Genomic DNA, 15,447 nt, shown 5'->3' with positions numbered 1-15,447 from the left:
CAATATGTTAAATACAGTACACGGCAGAAAACATAACAAGACCTATATATATATATATATATATATATATATATATATATATATATATATATATATAGGAAAAATAGTTACACATGGTTAATAACAGAATAAGTATACAATTTCAATCGGCATTAAGAGAAGACTTAGACTGTAATATATATATATATATATATATATATATATATATATATATATATATAGGGCCAAATGGTGCTCAACAAAAAGCTCCTCAGACCACCTGCAATTCAGACAGCTAAGAAATGAAACAAAAAAAGCCATATTAGCCGATAAAAGAAACTACTACTACCAACTACAACAAACCAACCAAAATAATCCCCAAAAATTCTGGCGAGGTATCAATAACCTCCTACACCCTGGATGCTCAAGTACTCCCTCTCCCTCTGGCTCTGATCACAACAATCCCATCCAAATAGCTGACTCATTTAATACTATTTCACTGAAACCATACAATCCCTAGCCAACCAGCTATCCCCTAGCATCCCAGGCTCTGCCACAACCTTTACCAATAATTCTCATCAATTTCATTTTCAGCCAGTGCCCACTTCACTTATCTGTAACCTCATACAGAAACTTAAACCCACTACTCTCTCTGCTGATAAATTACCTGCAGAATACCTGCAAAAAGCTGCTAAAGTCATAGCCTACCCCATATCCATCCCCATTAACAGAACTATTTCTGAAGGATCTATTCCCCTAATCTGGAAAGTCTCTCACATAATTCCCCTGCATAAGGGCGGTAACTCCAAAGAGTTGTCCAATTATAGGCCCATAGCTATTCTATCTCCTTTGGCAAAAATAATGGAGAAATGTATACACATACAACTGTTAACCTACCTACTAGATCACAATTTATTAGCACCCTGTCAGCATGGCTTTAGACCATTTCATAGCACCACCTCTGCTCTCTTATCCTTCACTAACCATATTAACAGCAATCGTAATATTGATACTCTATCCTCAGCTGTTTTTATTGATCTGTCCAAAGCATTTAACATGGTGAATCACCACCTCCTTATAGACACACTCAAAAACCTGTCATTGGACAACCATACTATACAGTGGTTCCAATCATACCTACATAACAGGCAACAGGCTGTATTATGGGAAAATACTTTATCTTCCCACCTCCCAGTCACTCTAGGGGTCCTGCAAGGATCTATATTAGGCCCATTACTCTTCTCCATCTTTACAAATGACCTTCATTCTGTAATTCCTCAAGCTGACTGTATCCAATACGTTGACGACTCCACACTCATATGCGCTGCTGCTTCTCAATCAGAACTTCAGTCACTAACCCAAATGACCTTTAGTACAGTTGAAAACTGGCTCCTACAAAGACGTCTTATCCTTAACCCCAAAAAAAAAAATGCTACTATTTACCCCCACCATAGAACCTCCCCACTTAACTTTACTATTACTTCAAATGATGGAACTATAATATCTCCGGAACCAACCACCAAACTACTCGGGGTACTACTAGATAACAACTTGTCCTTTGAACCTCACATTAATAACACCATAAAAATAGTAAACAAGAAACTAGGTTCCCTCTATAGAATAAAACCCTTTCTTACACCTCTAGCCAGGGTTACTATTGCTCGTACCCACCTCATCTCTGCCTTGCTCTATGCCTGCCCTATCTATACCAAAATATGTAGAAGTAATCTGAGTAAACTTACATCCTCCTACAACAATATTGCCAGATTTGCAGCTGGGTCCTCCTATAGAACTCATCACTGTATCAATCTGAATCAGTTAGGATGGTTAGAGCTGTCAAATTTAATACTTTTCAATCAATTAATAGTAGCCCATAAGATCCTGTATTTACCTCAAAATACACCCATACTTGCATCCCTAGTCATCCCCTATAATATCCTCAAGACCTTATGCTCAGCTAATAACCTACTTGTACAAATATCAAAATCCAACAACTTAGCTGGTGACACCTTGTTCTCCAATACAGTAGGTAAAGCCTGGAACATCCTCCCAAGCCAGCTAACCTCAATATCCTCTGTCAACTTATTTAAAAGCAAGCTTAAACCCTACCTCAAATCACACTGGCTATGCCCCTGTGTTAACCCAGACTAAGTACCTAACTATTAACTAGACTCCCACAATTCCTAGCCTATCATGATCTTGTGTTGTCTCATTAATTTTTAGTGAGCTTAACCTTCCTTAGGATTTTTTCTCATGTAAATAAGTATATACTGTGGAATGATCAAACACCTTCATATAGTATCACAACCTATGCGTTAAATAACACTAGAAATCCATCCTTGTTTGCTGTTCTTCTATACTCTATCTATTGTTCTCTAGTGTTTTTCTTTCTTAAGTTTTTGTGAGACCTTAGTATCTCTTATCATAAATTACTAGGTGTATCTAATTTTGTAATATGTTATAAAGATTTGTACTACACCATTTCTAATACAAATGTATTAGTCTTATTCATCTATTCTTAGATACATTTTTCCTTTTTCCTACTGAAATATAAAATATATAATCTTAGGCTTGTACTATAATTGTTAAAACTTATGTACCAAATTATACTGTTATTGTCTTTGTCTTGACCTTTTATGTTGTTGTAATTTGTGGAGCTTTTCTCCCCGGGCCTCCACTGAAAATGGACATATATCCAGCTGGACTAGCCCGGTCAACAAATGTAAAATAAAATAAATAAATAAATAAAATATATATTACAGTAGGTACATTAGGAAGTGAGGTATATAAGTAGAATAATTTGAGGGCTTATGTAATACTTGGGCATACATTATTCTTTACGTGTGTTCTAAGTGAGTTTTTAAAGTGAGAAGAGGTAGGGGCAGAAATCAGAGCAGGAGGGAGATTATTCCAGGTTCTAGCTATGGAGTGGGAGAAAAGTGCTTTTCCTGCAGTATTGTTAGCCCTAGAGATACAGAGGAGGGGGTTTGTCGGAAGATCGGAGAGGACTATTTGTATTATAGTGGGTGAGAAGTTGGCCTAGTGCAAGTTTTTTTTTCTGGATATGTTACCACATTGTAGGCAATGAATAATTGATGATAGGTTAGTAGTTGGGGAAGTTCCAACCATTGCAGTTCCCTTAGAGCGTGGCAATGGTGGGTTCTAAAGGTGGAATTGTTTGCAAACTTGGTGATTTTATTATAACATGATTCGAGTCTGGCAAGGTCAAGTTTTCTAAGCTGGGTAAGAATTGGGGTAGAAAAGAGGTAAGTATGGGTTAGGGTAATCCATGCTTGTTTCGAGAGGGATTTCCTGTGCCTATATAGTATTCCCATTTTTTTTATGGACTTTTTTGATATTTTGTGAAATGTGAACGTCGAAGTGTAGATTTTTATCAATTTCAATGCCTAGGAGTTTGGTATGGTCAGAGGGAGCGATAATAGTTACAGTTTTGGAGGAGATAGTGAAGGATAGAGGGGTGGAAATGGTTTTGTTGGGGGTGAAAAGTAGTAATTTGGTTTTATTAGGGTTTAGGATAAGTTGGATCTGAGTGATCCAACTTTTCACAGATCTAAAGGATTCCTGGGTGAGTTGTTGTAGGGTGGGAAGTGATGGAGCTGAACAGATAAGAGTTGAATCGTCGACGTATTGTATAAGTGAAGCATGCTGTGTGGTGGTATGGAGATTATTGGTAAATATGGAGAAAAGAAGTGGGCCTAATATGGAACCTTGTGGTACACCTATGGTAGTTGGGAGTAAGGGGGATAGTACAATTTGCCATTGGATAGATTGTTGCCTATTTGACAGCTTTTAAACCAGGGTATAGCGGAAGGGGCAAAGGATATGGATGTCAGGGTGTCTAATAGTAAGGAATGTGAAACTATGTCAAATGCTTTGGAGAGGTCTAGAAATATTGCAGATACAAAGTTATTATTATTATTTCTATGTTGATTGATCATATTGGTGAAAGAGAGCAGAGTGGTGGTTGTGCTATGGTGTTGTCGGAAGCCATGCTGTGTGGGGGAGAGGAGATGGTGTTAGTTTAGGAATTGTGTTACCTGAGAATGTATACATTTCTCTAGTATTTTAGATAAGGGGGACAGAATGGCAATGGGTTGATAATTTGAGTATTTGTAAGAGTTTCCACCTTTATGTAGTGGAATAATGTATGATACCTTCCATAGCTGTGGGACATATGCTTCTTGTATGGAGCGATTGATAAGAATAGAAATAGGGTAGGATAAGGATTTGGCAGCTATTTTTAGGAAGTTGGCTGGTAGATTGTCAGTGGGAAGGGTGATAGGTGTCAGTTTTAGGAGGTGTTTTTTAATTGTTGAGGTGGGAACGGGTGAGAGTGTAAAGGATGGGATATTGTCAGGGCATTTGGTTAGGTTATATTTAGGGCTGTTTTTGGATAGTTGGGAGGATAGTGTTAAAATGGATTATGTGAAGTGGTGATTGAATTGGGAGGCAAGGTCCTTGTTATCATTCGTGGAGTTAGGAGTAGGAGTGGTAGTTTTGCCTGGTTTTTGGAGAGTTAATGGCATGACAAAACTTTTGGAGATCTTTTGAATGTTTGTTTTGGATATTGAGGAAGTAATTTTGTCTCTCAAGTTTGGTTTCTCTCTTGGCCTGATTTCTAAGTTGTAGGTAATTTTGTTTGGCTAGGCTAGTATTGCATTTCTTCCAAATTCTCCAAGCCTTATCCCTTGACTTTAAAAGGGCTCTAGTTTTCTTAGTTAGCCATGGTGCATAGCTTGACTTGGCTCTTATCTTCCTAATTGGTGAGAGTCTATCAAGGATATTGATGAGAATATTGCTGAAGTAGTCGATGGCTTGGTCTAGATTTAGGGTTTGTAGTGGTTTCTAGTTACTATGTTTTAGAATACTGTTTAGTTTTTGTATATTTAGTTTAGGTCCGTCTCTGACTTGTCTAAAAACAATGGGTTTGGCTATGTTGGTACATTTCCACAGGAGGAAGGTGGGAGATGGTCACTAAGACCAATCAGGAAGGCATCCTGTCTGATAGTTCTGTTTGGGGGCAGTTAACTAGTGTCCAATCTAGAATAGACTGTTTGTGAGGAGTGGAGTGAGCCGAGTGTAGCAAGGTGAACAGAGTGGGGCTACACCAGTACTTGAGACTGCAGAACCTATCTATAGGGCTGGTCAGGACAGAACAGTAAAAGGAAGATACCCCTGTAATTAAGCAGGAGTGGGAGGGAGTTGTGCAGGTTCAAAGTGGGGTAGGGGGTAGACACAAAGTAATGGGTCAGAAAAACTGGACTAGGCCAGCTGCTAAAAAGAAAACAGGAAAATCAAACTAAGTCAATTCCAGGTCATTATAGTGCAGTATTTTCCTAATAACTACACATCTTATGCTATTAATCTAGTACAGTGTGGTGAAAAGGACTACCACTTCTACAGGGTAAAACAAGTGAAGTATGGGCTGCAGGTACATAGGTAAACGTTTTCCAAGAGAAAGTAGTTTTAAGTAATTGACCTAGGAGTACAATAGGAAGAGAAAAATGGGGGGGGGGGCAATAGTGTGCACATGTACAGTGAAAGGGGAAAGAGTCTTCAGTTTAGAGGACAGATTAAATACAACTCTAACATACACTAGTGTAGCTGAAAGCACTTTAGTGTTCCACTGACGCAGGGTCTCACACTGCAGGGAACGAGACAGCCTTGGGTTGATTCAAGGTTGGCCAAGACACAGGATGAAACTTTTGCTGAGGGGACTGGAAGTAAAAAGGAAAAGGAGGTAAATATTAGGTCTGAAGTTTTAAAACACCCTGATTACCAAGTAACTAAGATAGAGGATGCAGGGGATGAGCAGCATACATTGTAAAAAACAGCACAGTTCTATGAGCAACACAAAATGCAAGGATAGCAGAGAAAGAAAACAAAACAAAAAAAAAGGTAACTGCGGTTGATACCAAGCTGTTATAACATACACTACACTATTATGAACTGTTATAAGGTTATGATGAGAAATAGTAACTACTAAGATACTACACACAATTTAGCATTCTCCACTAAAAGTCAGGAATAACAGTGATGTTATGCAGATACACAGAGTCAGTTGTATCTCTCTATTTGTATTTGTTACGTTGGGTAGAGCACTGATCTTAGTGGACCATTGCCAGACTCTGTCCAGTAGTACAAACTCAGTAGTAAAAATTATAACAAAGATCATTCAATGTACATTTTTAACAGTTATACCAGATAAATGAGAACAAACAAAAATAGAAAGCCACTGAGGTAGATTCTTAGTAAGATGATTTAATACTATCCCTACCTCCTGAATTACCACCTTTAGTATGTGTTTATTCCAATGATACACTGTGATCAAATAAGTCAGATTTTGCCCAGTGTAATGTAATCAGCTCATTTTAAACACAATAAAATCACCCACACTCCTTCCACAACTACTTAACAATGATCCCACTGGTGGCCCAGTGCAAACAAAAGAAGAATCCCTTGCACCCAAATCAGAAGATAGAGTAAAAAAATAAATTTGTAGGAAAGCTGTACCCCCCCACCGTTGATGCCCTCAGGCTTGCCTATGCTTCACCTATGTCGTGGTCATTCATGTTAACTGTGCAGAATGAAAAACAGTGTGCCTAATAGATGGTGCATACTTTCTGGGCATGAGACTTAGAAGCAGGATTGTAAAGCTAATTGGCTGTATTATAGCCCTGCGTCCTGGCCTGTCTTAGTTGGTTTCTTTTTAACTACAGTTCTCATTATAGTTCTGCCAAAAATCCATAATGTAATTTCACAGAAACTTTCGAGAGCCTGATGTTGATTTAATTTTTTAATTGGCCCTAGGTTTATATCACAAGAAAACCATATTATTTCAGCAGCAAATACAACAACACTGTTAATGGCAGACCACGTGCTTGTATAAAGGGGATTAAATCCCACTGGCTTAATTGTAGACAAAATATGCTTGGTTCTGCTTTTTGTGCAACATAATATTTTTTTGCTTCCCTAAATGATTTCTGATTCCTTTCTGCTTTTCATAACTCCATATTTGGTCATATTTCTGTATTATCTTATTATTTGTTCACTTGAAATTAGAATAAAGTACAGATTGCCTAAAAAACAAATCATGTACTGGCTTCATGTCTGACAATACAGGTAGTTTAATTATCTGACCGAATATAGTACACACAAGCTTTATTTGGTTCTAGAATTTTCTGGATTTCATTTTATCACCTTGTTTTGTATACACAACAATCCTGTGTATAGTTATCCAGGCTTATAAAAATGCCATACTCTTTAAAAAAGCTTAGCTTTCTGTTTTTTTTTTTTTTTTTTTTAAGAACTAAGTTGTTTCTTTTAAGCTGTATGCTCATGAAGCAGATATGATTCATCTGCACACAAGTGGTGAGTTATAGATATGCATTTCAAATAAAATTTATGTGACCTATCCGTTATCCCAGACATACACACACACACACACACACACACACACACACACACACACACACACACACACACACACACACACACACACACACACTCACACAAAACACACCACAAAGAATTTCCTCAGCAGTGTTGAAGTACATCAACAGTATGTTCCCTACTTGACTGATACTTACATCTTCTCAGGACAATTAGGTGATTTCTTCAGTCGGTTCCCCTCTTGAAGATAGTCATATATTTCATGGTTGCTTATACCAGGATATGGTGTCTTCCCTTGTGTAATTACCTCCCACATGGTGACCCCAAATGACCACTGCAGATAAAACATACAGAATTACATAAACACCTAAACAGAAATATTATATTTCCTTATTTCATTTGATGTTACCTGTTTTTGCTTAAATGTCTTGTCAGACAGACTTGCAGAGTTGCAAATTATAATCTAATTTATGAAATGGTAAAATACAGCTGCAAAGAAATATTCTCAAATGTAACTCGAAAGGAACACTTTGTAATAGCAGCAGAAGAAGCAGGAGACCTGAATTTATGACGGAGCACATTTACAAAGGGGTCACGCAAACAACATTAATTGATTTCTTTAACAGCATAATTGCAGTCAAAAAGTTGGGAACAGTGACTCTGGAACAGAAGAAATGATATGTTACTTCTTGAACGCTGTGGCTCAGGTATTTGATTTAGTTCTTAGTCATGAAAATGGCCCCACTTGTATTTAAAGCATTCACTCCAGTGGAGCGCTGGAGACTTATACTCTTAATTCCCAGTGATCTCTGTTTAGGGTTTGCCTAATGGTTAAGATGTTGTAATCAGCTGTGGAGAAGTTTTTTTGTTTGACCCTAGCTGGGGAGGGGGGGGGGGTCTGGGGAGATGATGACTTCGAAAGTGACCGCTTTGTGATCGGCTTTTACCAGGAAGAATGACACTGTGGGGATGCTGCATTGGTTGCTCATGTTGGTTAATACCAAGTCCAAGATATTATCACCTCTTGTGGGGGGTGTCAACCAGTTGGTCCAAGGCATTTGCATTGTCGAAATCAAGGAATCTCTGGGTATTTGTGTTTTGGCATGAGTAGTTCTTCCAATCTATGGTTGGATAGTTAAAGTCACCCAGGATCAGGGTAAATGGCTGAATTTTGATAGATTTGAAGAGGTCCAGATAGGTGGAGTGGGCATCATGAGTCAAAGTTGGGGGCCTGTAGCTAGCCATGATTTGAATAGGGGTCTTGTCAAAGGCTAACTGCACCTGGAGTGTCTCCTATGCATCATACTGTTTGACCAGCCTGGAGGTGTGTATGTCTTTAATATATATTGTAACTCCACCTCATTTTGCTTAGCTACCCATGGTTTGAGGTCTGAATGTACGATAGGATGAGTAACCTGGTATGGCTGGGGTGCCCTCTGCAGCTGTGAACCAGGTTTCTGTGACTGCACAAATGTCAGCATCTTCCAGCATTAAGAATGCTTGCAATGAGTGCAGTTTCATGTTTAGTCTCCTAGCATTTAGCAGCATGACCTTTAATTTGCATTTTGTTGAACTTTTTATGTTAGTAGTATCGACCTCATGACTTTTCCTAAAAAAGGCACTATGGGGGAGGCAAGGGCCTTTGCCAGAAGCCAGAAGCCCAAGTGACACAGATGCAGGCCATCTCTAGCAAAGCATTGTGGTCTGTCGATCATATCTTCGCAGACTGTCGGGTACTGGATCCCTCCTAGCATTTGGCAGAATGACCTTTAATTTGAGTTTTGATGAAATTTTCATGTTGGTACTTTTGACCTCATGGCATGGCATTGCCTGTGCCAGACAAGGTCCAGGCAGCCATGCTACTCTCACTAGCAGAGGAGATAGGCCCCTATCAACACAAGATGGCTGCTAGAAACACAGAAGGCAAACACAAGATGGCTGCCAGAAACACAGAAGGCAAAAACAAACAGCTCTAGAAGCAGCAAACCTTGTATCCAGACTGTGCTACTCAATTTAAGGGTAAGAACACAGTAAAAAGTACAGTTGTGTACCTACCATAAATGTAGATATTCGAGTGTATTCACTGTTGCAGTCATTACACTTGGGTTATCCTGCTGGCAGGCGACCCATAGTCAGCCCAAGTTCCAAAGTCTTGGTCTGGCATCGGTTGCTGTCGCCTCTTCCCTGACATCAGTGTGCCAGGGGTATAAAAGTTGCAACCGACGCCATTTTCTTCAGTTTTTCTTGCCCCAGATGTCAGGTGCCCCCAGATATGAAGGCAGTAAAGATAAAAATATGCCAAACAACCATGCATATATCACTAAAAACATTTTCTTCTTCTAAAAGCAAATACACCACATAGGTTGTATAGAGTTGAGAAGTACAGAATAGTCCCAGCAAAGAGGGGGATGGTGGGTGGGTAACCAGGACTGTAACAGTGAATACACTCGAACATCTACATTTATGGTAGGTACACAACTGTACTATGTTCATCATGTTTCACTGTTGCAGTCATTACACTTGGGTAGAATCCCAAAGCTGAGGTAGGGTGGCCGGGTCTAGATTGGATTTGGCGAGGCTAACAAGTCCTGCAGGACTGCAGTGGCAAAGCCTGCTCTGGATTTAGAGTAGAGAGGTAGGTGGTAGTGCTTGGTAAAAGTGTGCACTGAGCTCCAGGTTGCAGCTTCTAATATGTCTTTGGTTGGTACCCCTCTGAGGAAAGCTGCTGAAGTGGCTGCTGCTCTGGTAGAATGAGGCCTAATGCCCTTAGGCACAGATTTGCCATGTTGTGCATAACAGAAGCGGATGCAGTGTCCTATCCATTTGGAGATTTTCTGCTTTGTAATAGGTTTTCCTTGTGATCCTGCAGCATATGCTACAAACAGTTGCTCAGTTTTTCTGAAAGCTTTTGTTTTGTCCAAGTAAAAATGTAGCTGCCTGTGTATATCCAAAGAGTGCAGACGTCTTTCCCCTTTATTCTGGGGATTTGGGTAGAAAGTAGGCAAATGAATAGTTTGGTTTAAGGCCACATTGGAGACCACTTTTGGCATGAATGTTGGGTTCATCCTTAGAGAAACCCTGTCCTGGTGAAAAATGAGGAAAGGTTCCACAGCCATCAATGCCTGTAACTTTGAAACTCTTCTTGCTGAAGTTATTGCTAGGAGCAGAGCAGTTTTCCATGACAAGAATTTTAGATCAGCTGTGCTGGCTGGTTCAAAAGGAGGCAGTGTTAGTTTTTCTAAAACAAAATTGAGGTCCCAAGTAGGTACTGGTGCTCTCCTAGGGGGTCTTATATTCTTTGCCCCTCTGAGGTACTATCGTAGTACAGGATATGAAAAAATAGGAGGATCCATATTGTAATGAGCTGAAATGGCAGAGGCACGGATTTTAATAGAAGAAAAAGATAGGCCTTTGTCCAACATCTCAGTCAGGTATTGTAAAATCTGAGGCATATTAGGGACCAGTGGGTCGAGCCCTTGTGCCTGGTTCCAAGCACAGAATCTCTTCCATTTTTACGCATAAGATTTCCTAGTGCTGGGTCTCCTGGCTTCTAAAATTACATCCATAACAGCTTTAGAGAGAGGTGCAGTCTGAGTGGCTACATTATCTGCCATGCTGCCAGGTTTAAGGTTCTGAGTTGACTGTGCAGAATCTGATTGTTTTGCTGTGTCAGAAGATGAGGGATTTGAGGTAGAGGCCAAGGCGAGCCTTGGGACAAAATCTTTAGAATTGGGTACCAGTGCTGGCGTGGCCAGTCTGGTGCAATCAAGATCATTTTTGGCTTCTCTTGTCTGACTTTTAGAAGCACCTTGGTGAGAAGAGGCATCGGAGGGAAGGCATAGACTGTCAGGTTTTTCCAGTTGAAAGATAGAGCATCCACTTTCCATGCCTGAGAGTGATAAGTCCTTGTGCAAAATTTTTGTAATTGGCAATTGTGAGGGGAGGTAAATAGATCTATGTCTGGGCGTCCCCATTCCCTTGTTATCATGTTGAACGCTTGTGGATTTAGCTTCCATTTGTGAGGATCCATGAGATTTCTGCTTAGTTTGTCTGCCAGTGTATTTTTTGTTCCTGGCAGGAATTGTGCTTGCAGATGTACCTGGTAAGTCAGTGCTGTGTTCCACAAAGTCATGGCTTGTCTGCATAGGGGGTAGGAATGTGTGCCCCTTGCTTGTTTATGTACCACATGTCTTTATTAATAATTGTCCTGGATGTATTAGGTCCTTGAAGGCTGTCAGGCCATTCTGTACAGCTAGCATCTCTTTTTGATTGATGTGAAGATGCAATTGTTCCTTGGGCCATGTGCCCTGAATACATTTTCCTGCCATATGTGCTCCACAGGCATAATCAAATGCATCCGTTGTTATTGTCTGCCTGGCTGTAGGTAAGGTGAAAGGCTGTCCCTTGTTGTGGTGACAGGCCTGGGACCACCATCAAAACTCCTGTTGTAGGCAGGGAATCAAGGTTATGATTGTCTCTAGGCTGTGACAATGCCAAGTCCAAACATTTTTTAGATACCATTGTAGTTTCCTCATATGCAGTCTGGCATATGGAATTAGTAGAATGCAAGATGCCATGAAACCCAGGGCCTGCAGAAGTTTTCTTGCAGGGAGCTGGGTCTTTGTTGCCATCATTTGAAAGTAATGAATCAGTTGCCTTTGTTTGTCTGGCGTGAGATAAGCCATCTGGGTAGTTGTATTTAAGCTTGCACCCAGAAGCATTATCTCTTGAGAGGGCACTAGTTTTGATTTCTTTTCATTTACTGTGTACCCTAGGCAAATTAGTAATCTTTTTACAAAATCCAGGTGCTTTAGAAGAATGTCCTTGCTCTCTGCTTGAATAAGGCAGTCGTCCAAGTAGGTATATATTTGAATTCCTTTTTGTCGGCAAAATGCAATTACTGGTGCCAGGCATTTTGTGAAGACCCTGGGCACAGTAGATAAGCCAAAGGGCAGTGCAGAGAATTGATAATGCATTGAGCCTGCTATAAATCTGAGGTATCTTCTGCATGATTGTCTGATTGGGACGTGCAGGTATGTCTCCTTGAGATCCAAAGTAACTAGCCAAGCCTCTTTGCCCAGCATGGGCAAGAGTTGTTGTAGTGTTAACATTTTGAATTTTTGAACATCCAGGAAAGTACTTAGGATTGACAGGTCCAATATTGGTCTCCATGCTTTGTCCTTTCTGGGTACTAGGAAAAGTCTTGAGTAAAATCCTTGGCCCTATTCTTCTTGTGGAACATTTTGAATAGCTCCCATATCCATAAGAGCTGCTATCTGTTTTTGTGCCTCTGCCCATTGGTTTGGTGGAAGGTTTGGCATACCTTTTGGTTTTGGAAGCATGTGGAAGTGGAACCTGTACCCTTGAGAAACTATGTTCAACACCCATTGGTCTTGAGTGATCATGTGCCGATTTTTTGAGAAAAGTGCTAGCTTTCCCCCTAGGGGTGCTGTCAACTGGTAAGAGTTTGGTATTTGCAGAGGGAAGTCATTGTGACTGTTTCCTATAAGGTTGTGATTTGTCTTCTCCTCCTTTGGGGGCTGAAGCACCCCATTGTTTAGGTCTGTAGGAGCCTTGGAGCTGAGATCTGCCTCTTGGACGTCTGTATCTGCCTCTTTGTGGCCTGTCTGGCACTGGAAAGGACCAACTTTTTGAAGGCCAGTTCCTGCTAAATCTAGGTGGTTGAACCTGTAAGAAATCTTTTACAATTTGCATTGACTTTGATTTATCCTCCATTTTCTTTAAAACCTCTTCTGCCTTAACACCAAACAAAGTATCATGCTGTAGTGGAGCATCCAATAATTTCATTTTAACATGGTCAGGTAAACTTTGTTCTTTCAACCAAGCATGTCTTTGAATAACTGAGCCTGTAACTGCGGCTCTACAAGAAGCCTCTAATGAATCAAAACTACATTGCAGAGTATGCTTTTCCACTTGTTCACCTGCATGCAATAAATCCTGCATTTCTTTAGTCAGGACCTTCTGTATTTGTAACTATTTTCTGCTTTAACAATGACATGAGATACTGCTGATATTTAAGCGTGTGAAACTGACAGTTTAAAGCTCTTACAGCTAAAGTAGCAGAAGTGCAGACTTTTTTCCCCCATCTGTCCAGAACTCTGGAATCCCTATCTGAGGGGACAGGATTTTTGGCAGTGGAAGCTTTAACCCCTTTTGGACCCTGAGAAATAGTTTCTGGGTCCACAGCAGGGTTTTTGTAAAGAAATTTATGAGAGTCAGGGACCCTGTAGTACCTGTCTGGCTTTACTGGTGCAGGGGGTAAAGAATCTGGGGACAGACTGGATTCAGAAAAAACATCATCAACAATATCAAGCACTGGGTGGGGGGAGCCAAGGGGCTGTGCTGAGGCAATAGAAGGAAATCTCTGAGCCTTTTCTTGGATTCTGAGTAATCCTGGCTCTCCCAATGGAAATGCTCCCTCATGGTGTGCAGGTTTTCCCCAAAAGAGTAATCCTCAGGCGGTGATGCTGAAGGAATGGACTCTTCAGCATCAGAGTTCTCATAGGGAGGGAGAGAATAGCCCTGGTCTGAAGAAGAATCAGAAGAAATGGAAACCTGATCAGAGGAATCATAATCAGTGTCTTGCCTAGGCCTTTTGTCAGAAGGGGGATGAGAGCACCTGATTAAAGTAATAAGGTCTTCGGCCATTTTAAGCATCTGTTTCTTAGGCATGGATGACTGTTCTGGAGAATGCTGCACTTGTTTCTTTGTCTTTAATGGTGTTTTTGACTTTGCCTTTGCTGCTGTAGTAGCTTTAATTGTAAGCTGTGAAGGTCCGAAAACACCCCCAGAAGCTGGTGCCTGCTCAGCAGCTTCGGACCCATCTGAGGGTATATTTTCCGTAGTCCCAATACCTTGAGTTTCCACAGGCCTCGGTGTCTCCACATGGCTGTCAGCTGCGGCCTGTGGCTCTGAGGTAGCAGGTGTCAGGGGCTGCAAAAGCGCCTCACTGAGAACTGGCGAACCGGCGACTGGCCTAGAAGAGGCTTCGTCATCGGTTTTGGACCTCGGATGCCTGTCTTTTTCTTTGTCTTTGCGTTTTTTATACATTGCGGTCGTCGGTTGTTCTGACGGCATTATGTAATTAAATCTTCGTCCAAAATAATGTAGAGCAAATTCAAACTGACGTTTAATAATGCGTTTATTAAATCTAGCACAAAACTGACAACTAGTGACGTCGTGGTCAGGGCCTAGGCAAGGAATGCAGTAAGAGTGAAAGTCCTTATGAGGTATTTGCTTCCCACAAGAAATACAATTATTAACTTTTACTGACATCGGTCTGGAGCAAGAAAAAGTTTCCCCAATGGGGTACTTAGCTTTGTTGAAGACTTCGGTTCTGAAATTCAATTATGAAAATCTCAGGAGTTGGCCGACCGGCACTTGCGAACTGCTTATGCTTCGGGCACCGCGTGGCAAGAAAGACTGAAGAAAATGGCATTGGTTGCAACTTTTATACCCCTGGCGCACTGACGTCAGGGAAGAGGCGACAGCAACCGATGCCGGACCAAGACTTTGAAACCCGGGCCGACTACGGGTCGCCTGCCAGCAGGATAACCCAAGTGTAATGACTGCAACAGTGAAACATGATGAACATCTCACAAACAATCACAGATTAACCATTTACAGACAAAACCAAAACAGAACTCACAATATGAAAAAATACAACTAAACAGTAATGAAATGCAGTAAAATGCAATTAAACAGTAATGAACTGCAGTAAATAGCAATGAAATGCAGTTAATCAGTAAATTGCTTTAAACCAGTGCAAATGTGATAAATTAGCTCACAATCACAATAAAAAACAGCTCAACTAAAGCAGCAAGTCTAGAATACTGTCACCAATTTAATCAGGCTCATGTCAAACGAATGTTGATCTCTCTTGAGCCATAAGGGTTATTAAAGGAATGTTAAGTTGCAAACGGTTGAGCACAAACAAGTCTTTAAAGTGGTAGTGTTCATTAGCTTCAAGGGTTTTACGAATCATAATAGACACAGTAAATATTAGTTTTTTAATATGTTGTAAACAACTTACAA

At 40.5% G+C, this 15,447-nt stretch overlaps 1 protein-coding gene and 1 long non-coding RNA gene across 2 annotated transcripts in view; one reads left to right on the top strand and one right to left on the bottom strand.

Moving 5' to 3' along the window:
* LOC122805547 (tyrosine-protein kinase Mer-like) overlaps positions 1–15,447 on the bottom strand; it is a 643,235-nt gene that overhangs the window by 28,981 nt on the left and 598,807 nt on the right. The window contains exon 12 of the mRNA XM_044075763.1: positions 7,590–7,726. Coding sequence (XP_043931698.1) covers positions 7,590–7,726 — 137 coding nt within the window. The remainder of the gene's footprint in view (positions 1–7,589; positions 7,727–15,447) is intronic.
* The window catches only part of LOC122805548, a 344,744-nt gene that overhangs the window by 173,975 nt on the left and 155,322 nt on the right, over positions 1–15,447 (top strand). The gene's annotated exons all lie outside the window — the stretch shown is intronic.

Source organism: Protopterus annectens, chromosome 6.part1 (assembly GCF_019279795.1).
Source record: "Protopterus annectens isolate FY-2018-M chromosome 6.part1, PAN1.0, whole genome shotgun sequence".
Classification (NCBI taxonomy): Eukaryota; Metazoa; Chordata; order Ceratodontiformes; family Protopteridae; genus Protopterus; species Protopterus annectens.
Note: the sequence above shows the minus strand (reverse complement) of the source record. Positions and strands in the feature narration are given on the sequence as shown.